The 21,987-nt window shown below is 46.9% G+C and overlaps 1 protein-coding gene across 1 annotated transcript in view; it reads right to left on the bottom strand.

The window, feature by feature from the left end:
* l(3)76BDm (trafficking protein particle complex subunit 8 homolog l(3)76BDm) overlaps positions 1–21,987 on the bottom strand; it is a 161,949-nt gene that overhangs the window by 15,155 nt on the left and 124,807 nt on the right. The window contains exons 23-24 of the mRNA XM_050191010.3: positions 9,305–9,466; positions 4,865–4,966 (exon numbers count right to left, since the gene is read on the bottom strand). Of these exons, the coding sequence (XP_050046967.1) occupies positions 4,865–4,966; positions 9,305–9,466 (264 nt within the window). The remainder of the gene's footprint in view (positions 1–4,864; positions 4,967–9,304; positions 9,467–21,987) is intronic.

Below are 21,987 nucleotides of genomic sequence, written 5' to 3'. Positions count from 1 at the left end.
GCTTCATCGCATCTATTCTCAAAGCAGCTACTTGCGAACATCAAGCACCTGCCGCGCGAGAGTCGGCAGCGACTGTTATGCTCACGCCGCCGGCCACACCTGCTCCGATGGCGTAGGTACAGGGAGGTCTACACGCGTCAATATCTTCAACGATTTCTACGTTCTTTTTTTTTTGTACAGTGTGTACTCACGGCACCTGTATTGTGCATTGGTGGCTTTCATGTTTTACGCGCTAGCAGCTACCCATCCAAGCGGGCGGAGCAAGCCGCTTTGCGCAGAACGCAGAGTAAATTCCTTATGTCGCCTGACATTGCATAGCCTGAGGCACAAGCGTCCTCGCTCTGTTGAAGCCAAACATGGCAAAGCGTTTGCGTGAGTGAATCACGCTGGGCGCACCGCCACGGATGCAACACTGTCAATGAGGCGTGCGCCTTTCGTCTCGCTAACTCATTCGTGACAGGTGCGAGCTTGCTATCCGAGCCACAGGAACCGCGTTTATATCTGGTTTCCACCTATGATGCCACCCCTGATCTCTCGAGGCGAACGCGTGTACATGGAATGCACAGTGTAAACACCACTTTGCTGGTCCAGACTCTTTCAGCACCGCGGAGGGGGACTGCTGCGGCGGGTCGTCGTCAATTTCGCTTGACGACGCGGACGGATCGTAGGCATACGCATTTATCGTTTGTGGTCGTTCAGTAGGCCGCTCATCCAAGTCGGAGTCATAAGTTCCGTTCATGCTATCGCTCTCACTAGAACTTTGCATTTTGCACTGCGCAGCGCGAGGAATACAAAACTGCGCAGCCGGCCAGCTCGCTCCGCGGCTGCTGAGGGTAGGTGTGACGTCAGATCCGCCGGCTTGTTGGGAGCACTTTGCGAGTGACGCGGTGGCCGCTCATAGACAGTCAAAAATAAAGCCATCCGCTCAAAAATAACCCGAATAATGACTATATACTATAGCAATCGTGTCTTAGGAATGCAATTGTGGGGCTTTCTCTATATTCTTCGATTTTTATTCTGTATCCCTTTAAGCAACTGTAGAAGTATGTATGACATTAAAATCTGTGATAAATTTCATATTATTAATAAATGGTAAATAAGTGGTAAGTGATAGGAAACTGAAAGAAAAGACAATAATGTTGCAAGTAGGAGCCAAACGAACATATCATGTGCACTTTGGTACCAAGTGAACTGTGGCAATAGCTGTTCCTTTGACCACTTTCTGGTATTCGTGTACAGAATTTCATAATCTAGCCCAGGGAGTGTTAGCACATGCACTTCATGGCCATGGAGCCACACGTGAAAAACTTTCATTAAAGCACAGGCATCAAGTGGTATGCAATCTCAGGAGCAAGTAACTAGAAACCCACAGTCTAGACCCTCACTATGCAATGAGTAAGAAAAATACATAAGTGGGACTGTGCTATCCTTTAATAATAACAAGGTACTTAAAGCAAATTTAACCTTCTGCATTTCATCCACATTTGAAGTTGTTATAGGCTACCTGGGGCCCTTTACGAAATCTTTGCGAGGAAATTGATACATCGCCGTGGTAACTGACTATGCGACCAAGTGAGTAAAAGTAAACGGATGGAAACAACTTTATCAACTACATCCAGGGCTAGTTTGCTGTGCGGCTAATTACGCGCTACACGCAGAGACGCCAAGTACAGCTGCACGTAATCACGGTTTCCGCCGCAGCACTCTACATCTCCCGATTACCGATTTCGGTAAACCTTATAAGTCCAAAGAGTTCTCATGTGCTTTGGACACTAATGACCAGTATGGCCATCTCCATCTTCAGGCCATCCCCAGACAAATGGACTTGCATAACTCACAAAGCATACCCTTACTGATTCCTCAGCCGCATACACGAACTCCGAGCACACAGACTGGAATGAGTACATTAGAGTAGCTGTTTTCACTATGAACACGTCCCTCCAGGAGACCAAAAATGGCCAGGCTTAGCTTGGTTAAGCCAAGAATGTGTTGCATATTGCGCGGTCTTTTTAGCGGGAGGAGCGGGAGTCACGTGGTGGCTGCGGCCGCGCGCGACCGCGCAAGTTGGGGCCCAGGTTTTCCTCCGTGACGTCAAGCGCCGGCACAGCGCCCCTAGCGGGAGGAGCGGGAGTCAGGTGGTGGCTGCGGCCGCACGAGTTGGGGCCCAGCTTTTCCTCCGGCTGTCGTGACGTCACGTCACGTGGTTGCGCTAAAGGTCAATGGTGGCTGCCCGGCCGCGCCCAAGGGCTGAACTGAGTGATTGCAATATGCAACGCATAAAAACAAACACCATTTCAACTGGTTTACGGATGCAAGGTCATTCTTTCTGGTAAACCACAACTTGGCCTTCGTTCCCAGCGACACATATTAACTAAACATGAAGACTTTATCGTGAAACTACAAGCAGCCAGGGAGAAGACACGCGATCTCATACTCCAGAAGCAAGAGAGAGATGCCACAAACATGAAAAAGGACAAGTTTCTAGTTCTTTTCCACGTTGGGGACTTAATTCTCATGCACCAACACACACGGATGGCCAAGCAGTGTGCAAAGTGTTTCTCGCGATACCAAGGCCCCTACTATGTCCTAAGGAAAATAGGAATTACTACACATACCTTCACATTGCACGACTCTTCTCTGAGACACTCACCAAGATTTATATATACTATATAAACACATACATGCATGCCAGACCAAACCAGATGACGAAGAGAAAGGTGATGATGATGACTATGTACGTGTGTAAAGATGAAGCCCACGCTTCACTGGTAGCTGTTGATGGTAAGAATTGAGGTGGGATACATGAGTCGAGTCCTCTGCGGACCTATATCTGCGCTGCCGCGTAGGATCGAGTCCTCTGCGGATGGATGAGAGAGAGAAGCTGCGCATTGCATTGTGCCCCCCTAAAAAGCGAGCTCTTTGCCCAGGGACAACAAAGACTTGCATGAAAGGTTGGTGCGCATGACCTGTTGCTTCGACTGCAGCTGGCTGATCAGTTGCAACTCTGTGCAGCTGCAGAAAGGCACAAGGGACGGGGACCATTGCCGCTGTGTCGCGCCGCCTGAGACGAAACCAGGCTACTCTGCCGTGGAGAGCAAATTGCAGACAAGTTCTGCCACAAAAGAATGCACACTTACTGAAGCAAATTTCTTTTGTTTCCAGGAACCTGTTATGGATTCTGTGGTGTGCTTTCACTGCTCATGCCAATCAGCTGAAGGCATATAATTTCTCGTTTGCGAGACCCCTCGTTGGGCATTCTATAACACACTCTTGTCTGAGATGGTCAGTTTTTCTGGTTGGGGTGGGCAAGCGTAACGAGACACAACCATAAAAATTAGTAGGGAAGATGAGGACGTTAAGATGGCAAGCAGCTTACTAGGAACGGCTTGTAAATAAACTGTGATAGCCAGCCAACCTCATCATCTCGCTTCAATATAAGAGAACTGTTAAACTTCCCCTATGCTTTCTTTCATGTTGTTGTCTGTTGGCTTTATATAATTTTTTAGTAACAATAAAGACTTTTTCTGCAGTGTGGAACTAATATCTCTATGAAAGCTAAACAGAGAAATAAAAAATTCTTGTTCCATCCAAAAGTACACGAATCTAGGAAGCAATGACAAACAGCAAATAGCTGCCTTAGCAATGATGATGCTGCTGAAATAGATGGAATCCCCATCGCACTGCCATCCAGCAACGGCTAACCTCAAAGCAATGGAAACCAAATGGTCATACCATCAAAAGGAAAGGAAAATGAATGTAGGAATGGCTCGGGCATTCTGCTGTTGCAACAGCACAACCACCATGATCTCAAAGGACTGACTTTCGGTTCACCGTGATGTCCTCAGAGCTGAGCTCCCTGTGCCCAAGCTTAAAATGTGTGGAAAAGGCCAAGGTCATCTTAAAGAATTGAATTTGGAGTGGCTAAGGCATGGATAGTTAAGAGACAAGGCCAAAACATCCATTGGTATTAGCTTATCAGGGCAACGATACGAGGCAGCAGGCACCTGAAGCAATGGGTGATGAATAGTCGCCTGTGTTTTGGACACTACCTATTTATACCATAAGATGCCACACTTCTTGCAATGTATCTGGGATTATTGGAGCCTTTGCTGTTTTCCTTCCTCCATGATGCCAGCTTGGAGGAAAGAAATAAATGGTGCCAACCTTGCCTTTCTGAGTAATGTTCATAGTGATATGCAATGTGTTGCTTTGTTTACTTGGATGGCACCACTGTTTTTGCCTCATCACCGTTTTTTCCTCACCAACAGGAGCTGCACTCTGGAGTGCAGCCCCTGTTGCACTCCATAGTATCACATGATTAACTTGTGACCAAATGCCTCCAAATAAAATAATGTCTGATGCGACAGAATAATGCATATGGTAGAGGGCCAGATGGCAATTTCAAGTTATTCAACTTTTCAAATAAATGAGGATCAAATTAACAGCCTTTACTATAATATCTCACTAGTCTTATTTTGTCAAAATAATAGAGATGTTTTGACATGTTAAGATAGAATGTAGTGGTAAATAAATGCACCTGCATTTGATTACTTGATATTTGATTCAATACCTAAAGCTTTACATTCGATTTACGTTAAAAACATTTGATAATCCCATATCCCTATCGTTTTAACAAAATGTCGTGCGAGTTCTATCAGACTAGCAAGACTAGGTTTTCGTTGTAATTGGGACAACTCTGCAATGATCTTCTTTGCCATATATGCAACTTACAAACTCATACAACCTGTGAAAGGGCAGTTTTTGCAAAAGAGAAATGCTCTTCTTTAAACATGGACATTTGGCAGCCATACACAACAGGTTACTGTAAGGTAGTAAAACAAAGTAAGATGTAAACTCAGACAACCTTGTGGCCCAGTAAGGAAGAGTACACTGTATGAAATTCCCGCAGTACCACATGATGCTGGCCTCTGACCACACGCACTGATCCATCCTGCTCCACAGCTGCCTGAAAAGATCAGATGAATCACACTGTTTAAAAAGCCTGTACAACGAAAAGTCTGCTTGTTACAGCATTTATCCCGTCAGCTTTACATGTGCAGTGTCTTGCCCACATGTAAACTATATTACAGTTAGACCTCGATATATTAAACTTCAATATAATGAAATTCTCAATATAATGAAGTATTTAACTTTTCATAGCCTCCTGTCCGTAGAACACCATGTATTAGAACCTCAATTTAACAAAGTGCGTTTGTACGTGATTTCAATACAACGAAATTTCGCTTATGCCCTCAAAGGAATGCAGAGACAATAAATGAATATTACCATGGACGCGGATGGTCAAATGGCTGAATTACAAGCGGCTGCTTGCAAACACACCTCTCCAATAGCGTGCAGAGCGACCACCGAAGTGGAGTTGCATCATGTTCTGTATAAAGTCCAAGTGGGATAAGTTCCCATCGCACCCCACGCACTTTGTGCTTTGTGCGAGGGTCAGGCAAGAAAGTAGGTGGCTTCTCGAGTTCCACCTTCCCGCGCGAGCAAAGGGAAAGAGGAGGAGGGGAGCGCGCTCGTGGTAATGCGATCAAGCGCGCGCGAAGGGCAGCGGGTAAGTTGGCGCATGTCTCAGCCGTGGCTGCACATGGCTGTAAGTGCGGCTGAGCACATACGCAGCCGCGCACCCTGCTTTAGAGGTAATCTGTGCCGCGTGTGCAAAGAGTGAGCGTGCCAAGACAGCATGGCATCATGTAAGCTATCTTACTTCACATTTAGTATTGGAGGTTGCGTAATCTCTCATTTTGGCGACCCGTTGGAGTGAAAGGCAGACAAAGCATTCGCTCCCCACTGCTGACGCTTTTCACAATAGCGTCGTCTCAGTGCAGGCGACGCTATCAGCCGGAGGGGCGGAGTGAATGGCTTCGCTTAATTGGTACCGCCGATGTGAAGATATCGTCGATGTGGCATGAAACCGTACCATTTGTCGCCAACTCCCAAATTCATCAAAATGAATTACTTTCTAAATCAAATTTGTGTTTTTCAATTGCCCGATAATTTGAAAAATTCTGCAGCCCCTTTCTGCGTAAGAAAAATCGATCGGCAACTGTACTTATTTGCATAAATGGCTAAATTTCAATACAATATTTCGATATAACGAAGCAAATCGCCAATTTTACCTACTTCATTATATCGAGGTTTAACTATCATAATTGTATTCGGCCACCATCAAGGACCAGTCTTGCTCATAATTTTCTAACAAGAATTAAATGAAGGCCGTAATGAAGTAGCAAGATATCTCATTTGCTGTGTTTGTTAGGCAACACTTCAAGTGCACTGGCTTTCTGTAATGCATTACTCAACAATGTATGATAACACCTAGCTACAATGAAGCTGAAGGGTAATCTGAAGGGTGTCACACTTCGTTACAGTCAAACCTCATTATAACAAAACAGTATCAGCCAAGAAAATACCATCGTTATAGCCGACATTCGTTATAAGCATACACGCAGATATAGACGGGAAAATATTACAATCAGGTCTATGCAAAAGAAACGCAAGCGGGGTGCTTCTGATGGGCCAGCAAGAGGTCTTCTGCAGATTCTGATGGCCCGTCAGCGCTTTGCCATGCTGACACAAAACACAAGAGCAACAATAAACGCCGAATTTTTTCGTATATAACCCACATCATCATATATCCCCCAACCCCAACTACTACACCCCAAAAAAGAAAAAGAAGAAATCCGCATATATAGCCTGAAGAAATAACAGCACACAATGCTCAAATCTTTATAAAAACAGTCACGTGGGTGCACGACTCTAAATTTAATGTCGTATTTTTGCTAAGCAGTCCTGGTCCCAACATCTTCGGCAACGTGGATAATCTTCTGCTACTCTGTGAAGGACTGCCGCCGAGCGTAGCTCTTGTGATCTGAGTTTTGGTTGACTGGTGCCAAGTGACCTATTTGCTAATTGCTAACACAAGAAAAACGCAAAATGGCAATGCGAAAGAAAAGGAGAATGGGCGACCATGAAAATGGGGAGAGGGAGTGTCAACATGCGATGGTGGGGTTCCCAATGAGGTAACAAAACAAGATGGCATTGAACTTTACCTTGAGGTATGGCTTCACGTCAGTGCCGCTCGCGCTGCCGTGAAGCCACACCGTGAATTAATATGCTAATAGTCTGCACCCTGACTTTACTGTTAAATTTTTGGAATTTTTGGTGCAGCAAATATGTGCAAAAATGCGATACATGTGCACACTGCATTGCCACGAGTACACATCCGTGCGGTTGGTGTTATCATGCAGGATTGGCACATTGGCTTGTCGACTGCAGTCTAACCAGCCAGTAATGTGCATGCGTGTTCAGTGTAATTTCAAGTTGCTATCACTGAGTTTTGCCACCACCAGACTTTTAGGATACAGAGGAGACCGCACGTGGATGCATACTCTGCTACTATGGCTGTCATTCTAGACAGTGCGCCTTATCTCATGCTCTATGGCCGATAGTAAGGTCTATAAGTGTGAACATATTGAGGGCGAGTTTCCTGGGATGGCTTGTAACCAGACACTCTGCCGGCCGCACTGCTTAGTACATTAGGCCTAACCAGCGCCATTTCATCGGGAGTTGACAACCAAAGTTGCCATTTGATGCCAGTCGACATGACACCAACTTTGTTCATGGTCGCCATGTTTGCGGCATTGAGCACACAGTTCACGCCTGGAACGTTTTGCGGCACCAGAAATTTCAGTTATTATTGTAGTGCTAGGGGTAGGTGACGACACCAAAAGGAAGTCCGAATAAATGCGAATCTGTAAAATAGGGCGTCTGAAAAATTGGTCGGTGACTGTAGTTGACATTTTTGTTATCAGAACACACATTTCAAGGCACCTGCAAAAAAAAATTTGCTTCGCTATAACTAATATTGAGTTGGATGCCACATCTTTTATTTCATTGTAGCAGCAGAATACTCCATTGAAATAAAGCATGGCCAACCAGATTTTATATTTATTTTGTTATATTCTATAATTGGTTACACCAGTGTTCGTTATATCAAGGTTTCACTGTATATCCATTACTTCATAATCACAACTTTCCTTATTGGCCAACATTGGCTGCCAGGAAAGGTGGGGTTATGCTGTTAGAAACCACTGTGTAAGCCAATGAAAGAGCCCCCTATGCACAGCCAAAGGGCAGCGAAAGATTTTGTGTCACATCTTCGTCAGGAAGATGACTGCTCTTTCCAATTCAGCTATCAATTCTGATCCATATTTGCAGTCGTTATTGCATTGCAGTAGTAACATAAAATATCTTTGTGTTCGTTGAGTGTAGTGGTAGAATGCTGCAAGCCTCTGATTTTATATATGCTTATCGCCGGATGAAAGCAGAAGTGTATAAATGACAGAAAAGGATTTCTTTATGCTGGCGTCCAGTAATTGGTGTTGAACTGAATCAGAGACTAGCAGCTCTCTGCTGGCACATGAAAAAAATGCTGATAAGCATAACGATCCCCAAGAACTTGAGCAGTAGTCATAATTTGTAACGATCTATTCCACTTTCTATTCTTATTATTTGTCGCGCTGAGTGCCAGATCCTAGCAATAATGGCGGCACGGCTTTGTTAGAGCCAATGACGAAAGAAAAAGAGAATTGAACATTAAATGGATCTTTATAATATACAATCCCTTGGCTGCGTATTTGCAGCAGATTATTGCAGCCTCGGACGGTACAGCATGTACCACATTTATATTTTTGTACTGCAAGCCACATGCTATATTGATCAAGGTGTAGTGTGTTGTGTGCACCAGAGTGCAGGAGTCAACAGCATTGGCAGAGTGCATTGCAAGGCAGAAATAATAGAGTGTGAGCATAAATGCCGACTCAGCCACATGAAGCATTAAAATTGCTGCACTGAAAGCAAGTGCTGCTATTTATCTTTTCCACAGAGAGAATACCTACACAGCAGGCAGCCTTTAGTGAAACACAGCTCAAGTGTTTAGTCTCCATGTTAAACTCACTATATCTAAACAAATGTTGTGAGCCTGAACTGGGTCATAAATCTATGACCCTCATTCAAAAGCATAACCCCGAGCTCTATACTCTAGCAGACAATGCTTGCACTCATTGCACAAAGTTCAATCACAGTGCCAAAGTGGTTGGAGCAGCAGAGGGCCAGATGAGCCCCATTGGTAAGGCAAGGAGTTTCGAAACTGATATCTATAAAGTTCCTGTATGTTTCTGGACGGACAGACATACAGCCCTTCGTAGCTGCACTAGTGGCAAGCCTCAGGTAGAAACCTCTAAGACCTCAGTCCACCAAATTCTTTGCGGATAACTGCAGTGCTCACCTTCCAGATGACAGCAAGTGTGATTTCAAGAGGTGGCAGTGCAGGGGTTTCATCAGGCACAGAGAGTGCCCCTGGGGGGCCTAAGGTCTCAGATCCAGGCAATGGCAACTCTTGGCCCCACCAGCTGCAGAACTCAAGGCACGGACTACGCCCACTCTCCAACTGTGCATGGCAGTGTGCAAAATAGTGTGACCTCATGAAAACATGAGAAAATGGTACTAGCAAAACTTCTCTTTATCTGCAGCTCAAGGTACCAGTCATCTTTTAATACAAGAAAATGTAACTGTTTGTTTAAGCCAAACAGGAAATACTGAAATACCGCTTACACGTGAGGCAAAACTCAATGTTTAGTCAAATGACAAAATAATTAGCACTGCCGCTCACTGTTAACTGTAACACCTGTGAAAGTGCAAATTCCTTCAGATTACAATAGCTATCATAAGGCAAAAAAAGCTCCTTCCTAAAGTCCAGGAGAGGCTTTCCAAGAGGCAGAATGTTGCCAGCGACATTTAAAGTGCACCTGTTACTGTGCCTCAGAAGCTATGGTGTTCTGTAGCTGAGGACAAAGTTGCAAGTTAGATTACCAGCCATGGCAACTACATTATACAGAATACAAAAATGCTTGTATACCGATACCTGAGTAAGTGTTTAAGAATATTAGGAGGTCAAAATTTATTACGAAGCCCCCACTAAAGCAACATGTGTGCTATTTTAAATCTGGCTGCCTGCTAATGGTGGTGCACCACCACTGACATTTTCTGAAAAAGACTGCAGAAAAAATCTGACATCACCATAGTAAATACACATCAGGGTAACCACAAGATAGTCTTCAAAATTGGTGAAAAAGCCTTACAGTTACACAAACAAAGAGCAATGCAACACTAATGAGAAGCACTCATTAGATTGCTCATTAGAAGCACTCTGTATAGCATGCTGATCTGGTTGATAAAAATCCTTAACTAAAAAGAGCAAAAGAAAAGACAGAATACAAAGAGAATCTTACTTAAAATTACGCTAGTGCATTATTTTCTTTTGATTTGAGTAATAATAAAGATGCAAAACTGTTTTGGGTGAAAACAGGCTCAAGCACGCAAATTATGGTAACAGATATATACAACATGAGATAAGACATGTTTATGTTTTTACATGCTAACCCTAGAAGGTGAAGTTCTCATTCGAGATGGCATATGTAGATGCATTCGTTCCATTCTATCTTAGGACGTCAGCGGGCTGCTTAGTGTTCTGCACACTGTTACAATCGGTCAGCGGGGGAAGCGACCTTCAATCTTCTCCTGCTCTACTGCGATGAATTGCTTCGCGAGGCTTACAATACGTTGCCTCGGACAGACCAGCAGTAACACCAAGACGAGACACCTTTGATGGTTAGGGGGTTGATGGATGGCACTTAGTCACCAACTACAATACTGAGACCAAGGAACTCCTGTGAGGGTGCATTATATGCCACTTCATTACGGTCCAGGAGCCAAGATTTGCCAGGAGCCAAGATTTGCAAACGGAGTCAAACCTGACACCCTTGTCTTCGAGCATCCCCTTCTTGCTCTCAGACAGTGAGCCATGTGCACCCTGGAGTATTTCTTGGATGGCATTCCGTGAGGAACGGTGCTGGAGTGATTGCACGCACTCTCGCCCTCCAATCGACTACGAGTGCTTCGATGTAGCTGAGTGTGCTAGTGTGCTGACATGCTCTGACACGTGCTCGCCAGAAAGATGTAGCCTTTTGACCTGTAGCTCATGTTACGAGAACAATGTACTGTGCTCCGTGCTCCGGCCAGTACGAGTACCCCTTGTTCCATGTAAATAAGTTTGCCTTTCCAATAAAAATAAACCTCCTGTTCCGTTCCTCATTCTCCCTACCTCATATTTTTCACGAAAGAAGCAACCCTCGTCAAGAAGCCCACCTGTGCTGGGTGAAAGCGCCAGCTGTGGGTGCCCATATGGAGGGCGACCAAGGAGTGGCATTGCTTTTCTGGCTGCGGGGTGCTGTGAAGCCTGGTCGGCACATGCTGCATCTTCTGTTCTACTACCAAGGTCCTCGGCGACAGCTTTCGTGAGTCTACTAGTTAGTTTATTCCAAATACCCTTAGCCCCTATGGGAGGGTGCCCACATAGGGAACATATAATACTGTAAAAGGAATCTGGAGCAATAAAGAAATGTTAAGTGTGTAGTCAGTTTGTTATATTTTTCCGTTTTATCTTCCAAATTCGAGGATTCTCTTCATGTCGTAAATTAATGCAAATCACTTTTCTCTCCTAAAATATAGGCAGCTGTGACTGTGGGGCACTCTGCAAACTAGATAGAAGTAGTGTCTGTTTTGTCAAGGCAGATATAATGTCAATCTTAGTTAGTACTGCCAAGCCATTGATGTCCCCATAGCACTGTCTATAATACCGTACTTACTTGAATCCAGGCCGACCCCGATTCAAAGCCGACACCCTAAAGTCCAAATCCAAAAAAATATATATTGACCCGTGTATTCTATGCAGAAGACAACGACGATGGGGGAATTAATGGACTCCGTCTAGTGGGTGGCTGAGCTTGAGTGAGGGCGAAGAAGACGTGCCTCTGTTCCGTTTGTTTTTGAACAGGTTGTCCTGGTGTTCTTGAAGAACGTCTCCCTGTATTCTGTCCGCTTTGTACCGCGACACTGGTGGAGGTGCTGGGCACTGAGTTCGCCTGATTTTCCGGAGTCCTGGGAGTCGTTCATCTAGCCCGGACGCATTGTCACCAGTTACGACACCCGTGCATCGCTTTAGTCGTTGACTGCTAGGCCTTGCCCCGGAGTTTTCCCTTCTTCAACCACCTCTCTCCGGGAGCTGCACACATCTTGCAATGGCCGAAACCAGCTCACCGCAAGCACCCCAAAGCAGCCGGTTTCCCAGTCCACAACAGGTAACCGTTCTGAACAAACTGGTTCCCGATCGCTATCGCGGTGCAGTCTTCAAAGACATTGAAGACTGGCTTGACAAGTATGAACGCGTCACACAGATTAACCAATGGACTGAGCAGCAAAAGCTTTTCCATGTTTATTTCGCCCTTGACGACAGTGGCCGTACTTGGTACGAGAACCGTGAAGCTAGCCTGACGACATGGAATGACTTTCAGCAGAAGATCACGGATAATTTTGTAAGTGCTGACCGACGCGACCGCGCCCAGCAGATGATGGAGCTACGGGTGCAACAACCTAATGAGTCGGTCACAATGTTCGCTGAGGACATGGCCCACCTCTTTCGTAGAGCCGACCCGAACATGACCCAAGATAGGAAGTTGCACTACCTCATGCGAGGTGTAAAAGAGCAGTTGTTCGCGGGGCTTGTGCGGAATCCACCAGTCACCGTCGCTGACTTTATCAAAGAGGCTACGGCTATTGAGCGGGCCCTTCATCAACGGTGCAGGCAGTACGATCGACTGTCCACCAGCACTGCAATCAATGCCGCCGCAGGGACTGCCGAGTATCAGAATTCCTTGCGTGAATTGATCAGAGAGTTTGTCAGAGAGGAAGTGCAAAAGATTCTGACACCGACATTGGATAGACCCGTAGTATCAATCGCCGAAGTGGTGCGCGACGAAATCAGGCAGGCGTTCCCGGCAGCCGATCTTCAAGATCACCAGCATCCCATGACTTACGCCGCAGCTGTCCAATGTCCACTACCCATCACAACCACACCGCCGTACCACCAGCCTCCGATCGCCGCCGCAAAACGACGCTACAGGATGGCCGCAATTTCGGAGAACCGACGTATGGCGCACCGTCGATAGGCGACCACTTTGTTTTCACTGTGGAGGCGCCGGCCATATTTCGCGTAATTGCTGGCATCGCGACACATCATTTCGACCTCATCATCCGTGGTCCTATGGTCGACGTGCAAATGACAATTCCACGCTACGCCGCGACGACGCTACTTTTCGGGCACTTCCAATAGCGCACCCGAATGACAAATCTGTGCCCAATGATAGCTCCGATTTCGGCCATCGGTCGCGTTCTCCAACCCCTCCACGTCAACAGGCTTCACCTACTGGACATACTTTTGCTGAGCTCCGAGGACGAAGGTTGCCCAGCCCACGCCGGGGAAACTGAAGGCGGCGACCTCTGGGGGTAAGGTTGCAGGCCCACCGCAAGACAATAAAAAGCCCTCAACACTCCCGCTGCAGAACTATGTGAAGCCGATAAACACCAAAGAAATTGTGAGCGCCGACATTGATGTTTTGGTGAACGGACAGCCAGTGACAGCATTAGTCGACACTGGTGCCGACTTCTCTATAATGAGTCAGGAACTCGTCCTCCGCCTGAAGAAAGTAAAGACGCCATGGACGGGACCTCACATAAGGATGGCAGGCGGCCAATGACTGATGCCTACTGGAAGTGCACTTCTAGAATTAATATCGGGGATTCTTCTTCCGTGGCCACTTTCATCGTTCTGCCTGTGTGCTGTAAAGATTTGATTATTGGAATGGATTTTCTGAAAGAATATGGCGCCATAATTAACACCCAGGATCACATGGTGACATTTTATAGGAGTCCTGGCTTATCGCCGCAACACCACTCCTTTCATCCAACAGAAGACGACATTGTCATCCCATCTCCATCATGTACCCTTGTTTCAGTAGCATGTGACGTACCGTTTCATTACGAAGGCGTTGCCGACTAAATAACCACGTCGTTGTTCACTCATGGTATCTTGGTCACATGAGGGATCGTAAATGTCACCGATGGGCGCACGAACCTGTTGCTAACAAATTTTAGCACAGAGCGACGGCGCCTTCCAAAGGGCACGGCTGTGGCTTATTTTGATGGTGTTGCGGATGTCCGCGGCTGCTGTTCACTACTCGAAGAAGCGCCTATGCAAGACCCAGCTCCTGTACTTGACGTCAGCACTGCTTTGTCGCCGCCCGAACGAGAACCGCTTCTTACGCTACTGGCCAAATTCAGCGACTGCTTTGCGTCGACGTCCAGCATCGGTCGAACACCTCTAACAAAGCACCGAATAATTACAGAGGATACGGCAAGACCAATTCACCAAAATCCTTATCGTGTTGCTCCCAGAGTACGTGAAGCCATACAACAACAAGTGACAAAAATGCTTAACGACGAGATCCAACCATCAATGAGTCGCTGGGCATCTCCTGTAGTTATAGTAAAAAAGAAAAGACGGCAGCTTGCGTTTCTGTGTGGACTACTGAAAACTAAATCAGGTGAGAAAGAAAGACGTGTACCCGCTTCCCCGTATAGACTATTCACTCGACAGGCTTCGACACGCGCGTTACTTCTCCTCAATGGATTTAAAAAGCAGATATTGGCAAATCGTGGTAGACCCGAGAGACCGTGAAAAAACTGCTTTTGTGGCACCAGACGGCCTATACGAATTTACGGTCTTGCCTTTCGGCTTGTGCTCTGCCCCTGCTACGTTCCAACGCCCCATGGACACTGTCCTTTCAGGCCTGAAGTGGAAAACCTGCTTAGTGTACCTCGACGACGTCATCGTGTTCTCCGCAACATTTGAAGAACATCTCGAACGGCTTGAAGCAGTTCTGCAGTCCATCCGGTCCGCCGGCCTTACCCTGAAACCGGAGAAGTGCCACTTTGGCTTTGCGGAACTACAGTTTCTTGGTCACGTCGTCAGCCACGCAGGTGTCCGCTCAGATCCCCCAAAAATTGCCACCGTCGCACAGTTTCCCGTACCATCCGATAAAAAGGCTGTCAGGCGCTTCCTCGGCCTCTGTGCCTATTACCGGCAGTTTATTGAAGACTTTGCTCGTATTGCGTCACCGTTAACTCGCCTGACGAGAGATAACATTGCTTTTGTATGGGGCGACAAAGCGCAAGGTGCATTCAACGACTTGCGGGAACGTCTCCAGAAACCTTCAGTACTTGCTCACTTTGATGAGACCGCTCCTACATTGCTCCACACTGATGCAAGCAATGTTGGCTTGGGAGCTGTTCTTGTGCAGCAGCAGGAGGGCACAGAAAGAGTACTTGTCTATGCAAGTAGAACACTCTCACACACAGAGGATAATTACTCCACGACTGAGAAAGAATGCCTCCCCGTAGTATGGGCGGTTATGAAATTTCGCCCATATTTGTATGGCCGCCACTTCACAGTTGTCAGCGACCACCATTCACTATGTTGGTTGACAAACCTTAAAGATCCTTCTGGACGACTGGCGCGTTGGAGCCTAAGGCTGCAAGAGTTCGACATGACTGTCACGTACAAGTCGGGGAAACGACACACGGATGCCGACTGCTTGTCTCGATCGCCGATAGAGTCACCTGCTCCGCCCGAAGAAGACGACTCAGCATTTCTTTGTGTTCTGGACACATCCACCATCGCGCAACAACAACGGGACGACCCTGAGTTGCTTGAACTCATCAATTACTTAGAGGGCAGGTCTGCGAAACCGCCTAGAGTTTTCGCAAGAGGACTGTTGTCGTTTTGCTTGCGGGCGAAAGTACTTTACAAGCGAAACTTTTCTTCGACCGGGTCCCCCTATCTGCTCGTCATTCCTGCAGCTCTTTGTACGGAAGTACTTGAAGCCTGTCACAACGAGGTGACTTCTGGTCACTTAGGCTACACGAGAACGCTGGCCAGAGTGCAGCAGAGATACTACTGGCCGAGACTTACCACCACCGTGAAGCATCACGTTCGCACTTGCCTCGACTGCCAGAGGCGCAAGTCGCCTCCGTCGAAACCAGCCGGTCTCCTACAACCCGTCCAGGTTCCTCGAAGACCATTTGACCAACTCGGAATGGATATATTGGGCCCACTTCCTACTTCTACTGCAGGAAATCGCTTTGTTATCGTCGCAACCAACTATCTCACACGTTACGCTGAAACAAAGGCACTCCAGAGAAGCACAGCTACCGAGGTGGCGCGCTTTTTCATTGAGCATGTTGTGCTGTGACACGGTGCACCAACCATCGTAATAACAGACCGAGGAACTGCATTCACGGCTGCACTTTTAGATCACGTCTTGCTGCTAAGTGGAACGGTTCATCGGAAGTCAACCGCCTACCATCCACAAACCAATGGTTTAACAGAACGCCTCAACAAAACAATTGAAGACATGCTCTCCATGTACGTGGATGTTGAACAGAAAAATTGGGACGACATCCTACCTTATATCACCCTTGCATATAACACAGCGAAACAAGAGACAACACGCATGACTCCTCTCACCCTTGTTCACAGACGGGATGTATGAACGATGTTGGATGCAATGCTTCCACACGACTTTGACGACACTGATACGGATGCCGATGTGTTTACGCAACGCGCAGAAGAGGCTCGGCAGCTTGCACGCCTGCGGATCTGCCAGCATCGAGACTACAATGCAGGGCGCTATGATCTTAACCGTCGAATGGTAATCTATGACGTCGGCGACAGAGTGTGGGTTTGGACACCCATACGGAACTGAGGCCTCTCCGAGAAGCTGTTAAGACGATACTTCGGACCATATCGAGTATTGCGCTGACTCAGTGATGTCACGTACGAGGTTGTCCCCGATAGTCCCAATTGTACGTGGCGCCGCATGCACTGTCCTGAACTTGTGCACGTTGTCCGCATGAAGCCGTATGTGCGCGAGTAACTATGCGAGAGACTCTTACTTCCGCGAGTGACATTTCTGGCTTAACATCGGGGCGATGCTCTTTTAGGGAGGGACAAATGATGCGTGTATTCTATGCAGAAGACAACGACGATGGGGGCATTAATGGACTCCGTCTAGTGGGTGGCTGAGCTTGGGTGAGGGCGAAGAAGACATGCCTCTCTTCCGTTTGTTTTTGAACAGGTTGTCCTGTTGTTCTTGAAGAACGTCTCCCTGTCTTCTGTCCGCATTGTACCGTGACAATATATATTACCTCGAATGTAGGCCGAACAAAAGAATCGAGGACCGCGTTCACAAAATGCAAACGGCATTTATTGAATCTGAACGTGCAGAACTCATTCAACGTCGTCGTCGCTGCTAGAGTCGTCGCTGTGTTCCTTGTCACTGTCACCTTCAAACAGTGCACTATCTTCGGTACCGTCAAGCGCATTAGATATGCTGCACTTTTTAAAGGCATGCACGATCAAAGTACCTGGTATGTCGTCCTACGCTGCAGCTACCCAGCCCGCCAGCTGCGATAGCGATGCATGGTTGATGCGGCCAGTTGCCGTTAGCATGTGGTCTTTGTCAGTCTACCAATCCATGTAATATTTCTGCAGACGATCCTTGAAAGGTTTGTTGATGCAGACATCAAGTGGCTGCAACTGGCCCGTCATGCCGCCCGGTATGACAGCGAGGTCCGTGTTCGCTTGGACGAGCGCAGCCTTCATGTTGTCGGTCAAGTGCCCACGGTAAGAGTCGACGACAAGGAGCGAGTTCTTTGTCAAAAGGGCTCCTGGACGCCGTCGCCACACAATCTTAACCCACTCTTCCACCATCGCACCCGTCATCCACCCGTTCTCATTTGCCCACACAATGACATTTCTTGGGAAAGTTTCTCGAGCTGGCAGTGTCTTTCTCTTAAATATCATGTAAGGAGGGAGTTTATGTCCATCAGCTGTGTAGCACAGCATCACAGTTGCGCGCTGCTTCTCGTAGCCTGCAGAGCGCACCTTCACCTCCTTGGCACCCTTTTAATTCACGGTGTACGCCACTGGCATATCAAAATACACAGCCGTCTGGTCGGCGTTGCCGATTTGCCCAACGTTGTAGCCTGCCGATTCTCTCTTTCGCAGCACGTAGCGCTCGCTGAAAGCTATCAGCTTTTCTTCGAAATTGCTTGGCAGCTTCTGGGTGATTGAAGTGCGACGTCGGAGGCTGAAGCCGAAGCGCTTCACGAATTTCTGAAGCCAGCCCCGGCTGGCTTTGAAATCCTTTGAGGTTAGGCTTCGCTCCCTCAAAAGTTCCCTAGCTTTCGCATGGAGCACTTCTGTTGTCATTTTGTAACATCGACCTTGCCCAGATGAAGCCTTCCAAGGAACCACTTTGTGTCAAAGAAGCCATTGTGCTGACCAAAAGAACTGTGTGTTGGGTGACAGTGGAGACCGGTAAGAGTGAAGGAAATCTGATCTTACCTAGTGGGCCTGGTAAGGGAATACTACTACACATCGAACACGGAAGGGTTGAGATACCCACGTTGAATGACAAGGATGAAGACCACCAGCTGATCAAGGGAAGTTCGTTGACTCATGCTGAACTGCTTTCAGGGAGCGAAGAGTTAACACTCGTGAGACCTGTGCCTCAGCCGAAGCGCATTGATCGTAGCTTGTTGAATGTCAGGAAAGACGTCAATGAGCAACAAGTGGATGCACTGCTGAAGATGCTCAATGAATACAGGGACTGCTTTGCACTGAATTTGTCAGAGTTGAGGTGTTGTAACCAACTGGAGATGACTATCACAGAGTATTCCAAAAGCACTCCAGTCAGCTGCAAACCCTACACGACTAATGCAGAGGAAAGAGAAGCAATAAAAGAAATTGTCAAAGAGTGGAACGCGACTGACTGGCATTGTAACCGAAACATCCTCGCCATACGTTAGTCCAGTGCTACTCGTGAGAAAGAAAAATGACAAAAATCGTTTAGTCATAGATTATCGATGGCTAAATAGCCAGACGGTGCCGGAACACTTTCCCTTGTCAAACATTGATGACCAGCTGCAACGACTGTCTGGAGCACGAATGCACTGTGTGTTAGATTGTGCAACGGATACCTTCAGCTTCCACTGAGTAAGGAATCGAAGGCCAAAACTACATTCATCCCGCCTGATGAGACCGGGCAGTTTCAACGTATGGTGTTTGGGTTGAGAAACGGTCCTGCTTTACTTCAACGTCTAATGAACAAGGTCCTTGGATCTCTGCGTAGCACTGTAGCATTGTGTTACATGGACGACTTGCTGATTCCAGCCAAGGACTGGAAAGACTTGCTGGTTCAGCTCAAACAAGTACTGGCTGCTTTGCGAGCTGCTGGTCTAACCCTGAAGCTATCTAAGTGTGTGTTTGGAAGTGACGAACTCGACTACTTAGGTTTCAAGATCGTGAAAGGCTACCTGCAGCCAGGTGAAGTGAAACAACAAACTATATTGGACGCTAGCACGCCAACTGATGTTCACAGTGTCAAGAAATTTCTGGGCCTGACAGGATTTTTCAGACGGTTCATTCCCCACTATGCCCTGAAGGCAGAACCACGTACTTCTCAGATCAAGAAAGACACAAAGTTTATATGGGCGAGTGGAGAAATAGGAAGCTTTCGACCAGCTCCGGAGAGAGCTGACAGAGCCTCTGGTTCTGAAGTTGTATGATCCTTTGGCTCCAACAGAACTCCACACGGACGCAAGCAAACATGGACTTGCGGGAATGATCCTTCAACAAGATGATGAATGTTTTCTGTCAGTAAACGCACCACTAAGGCTGAGAATTACCTTGCGGGAAAACTGGAGCTGATGGCAATAGTCTGGAGTATGGAAAGACTTCATCCATTCCTCCTAGGCATTCCGTTCACGCTGGTAACAGATTGCCAAGCAATTGTGTATCTGAATATGCACAAGACTCTTAAACCACAGATAGCAAGGTGGTTCGACTTACTTCAAGAGTATGACTTCGAGGTGAAGCACCAAGCAGGTGAGAAAATGGCACAACTGGACTATTTGAGTCGTGAACCCGTAGGAGCGCCGCAGGACACGCTCGATGAGGTTGTCGAGACAAGGATCGAAGTGTGCCTTGCCTAGAGTTTAGAGGACCAAGTTGTGATCATCCAGCAATCTGATGCGGACTTGGCTAACCTCGCACGAATTCTCTAGAAGCCAATCAAGGAAAGGACAAAGGAAGAAAGTGTCAAGGTCAAAAACCTACAACTGAAGGATGGAAGGTTGTTTTACGTGGAAGAAGACGGACGACTTCTTTTCGTGATACCTACTAAGAGCATGCGTAAAATACTGTGTTTAGAGTTTCACGACTTACAGGGACATTTTAGTACAGACCGAACAGTGATGAAAATCAAGGAACTTTATTGGTTTCCTCGGATGAAGCGTTACGTGGACCAGCACATCCACAGGTGTTTCGAGTGTCTGCTCACAAAGATTCCAGGAGGGAAGAAACCTGGACTTCTGCACTCGATACCACCTGGGAAGAGACCATTTCAAGTTGTACACGTGGACCGTTTGTGAGAAGTTTCAAGAAAAACCAGTGGATCTTGGTGTTGGTGGACAATCTGACCAAGTTTGTGCGCCTCTACCCCGTGCGAGACACCTCAGCGAGAAATGTACTGCGGTGCATGCTGAGTTTTATAACAGAGTTCGGACTACCGGAGCGCATCATCTCAGACCGTGGTTCCTGTTTCATGTCCCACGGCTTTGAAGCCTTCTGTCAGGAAAATGGTGCGACTCACACACTGAACTCTGCTCACCATCCGAGGGCTAACGGTCGGGTGGAGCGTGTAAATCGAACTCTGGTACCGTGTATTATGGCTACAATCAAGGATCCGACTCACAAGGACTGGGATCAGAACATCAAGGAGTTAGAGAGCTACCTAAACACCGCATACAATGCCTTAACAGGCACTAGCCCTTTCAGGCTTTTGCATGGATATCCACCAAGGACGTTGGATGGTGTCCTCAGATGGCTAAACACGGAGAATAACGAGTGGGTATGTCCGGAGCAATTCAAGAGATGGCTCAAAAGGGAACAGTGAGCCAGCAAGAAAAGTCGAAGCAGTACTTCAACAAGCATCACTTTACAGCGGACAAGCTGCGTGTTGGAGACATAGTGGTCACGCACTGCGTTCCAGAGCACATTGGTGCCCTAACAAAAACCCAGAAGTTCAGAGGTCCAATGACTGTGATTGAAATACTTCCAGCGGACACCTACAGAGTGACCGAGACGAACGGAAAGAAAAGGGTCTACTCGACTACCGCCCCATCAGCCAGCTCAAGAGAAGGGGTGGAAGATGTCAAGAACTGTCCGACCAATCAAGCACCGACGAGGAAGACAGTGTGCAGTGGCGTAGCATGCATGTGTCCAAAAGACCTTTGTATCTTCAGGACTATACCGTGTAAATTGAGGACGGTTCGCTGTCGGAATGGCCAAGTGTTAGCGGAATCGGAAGCCAAGGCTGGCAACATAGGAGAGATATGGCGGCCGCGAAGGAATGCGGTCGTCACGCTGTTGTGAACTCTTTTTTTCTTTTATTTATCTATTAAAGAGCGCCCTTCTTTAAAAATCTGTGTGTCTGCGAAGAAATTCCTAACAGAACTATGTGGAAAAATATTGTAATGTACGTAGAATAGTATGTATAGTTGTAATTGCCTGTATGTACCTTATTTGGGCTAATAAAAATTAAGGGCAAAGACTTTGATTCGCCTTCACATTAATAGAGAATGGCCTTCAAGTGTGGTGCAACCATATTTTTGATGATTGTGGTAAATGCCGTATCACGGTTCCTTTTATGTGGTCATCACAAGCCGTCATGCCAGCGCACGCTCAGTGTAGCAGTACACACAACACATTTTCATGGGCAAAAAGTACAGTGTGTGTGGTCCAGTACTAAAAAAACTTCCATCCTGCTGAATAAACCCAGCAGGTTATATCTTATATTGAATTATCAGAAGTGGAGGCACAGTACATCCTGAAAAATAGAACCAGTGGCATGTTTAGATTTGGGTGCTTCATTTTCTGCTTGAAACCATTAA

This window comes from Dermacentor andersoni, chromosome 1, assembly GCF_023375885.2.
Source record: "Dermacentor andersoni chromosome 1, qqDerAnde1_hic_scaffold, whole genome shotgun sequence".
In the NCBI taxonomy this organism is placed as follows: Eukaryota; Metazoa; Arthropoda; class Arachnida; order Ixodida; family Ixodidae; genus Dermacentor; species Dermacentor andersoni.
Note: the sequence above shows the minus strand (reverse complement) of the source record. Positions and strands in the feature narration are given on the sequence as shown.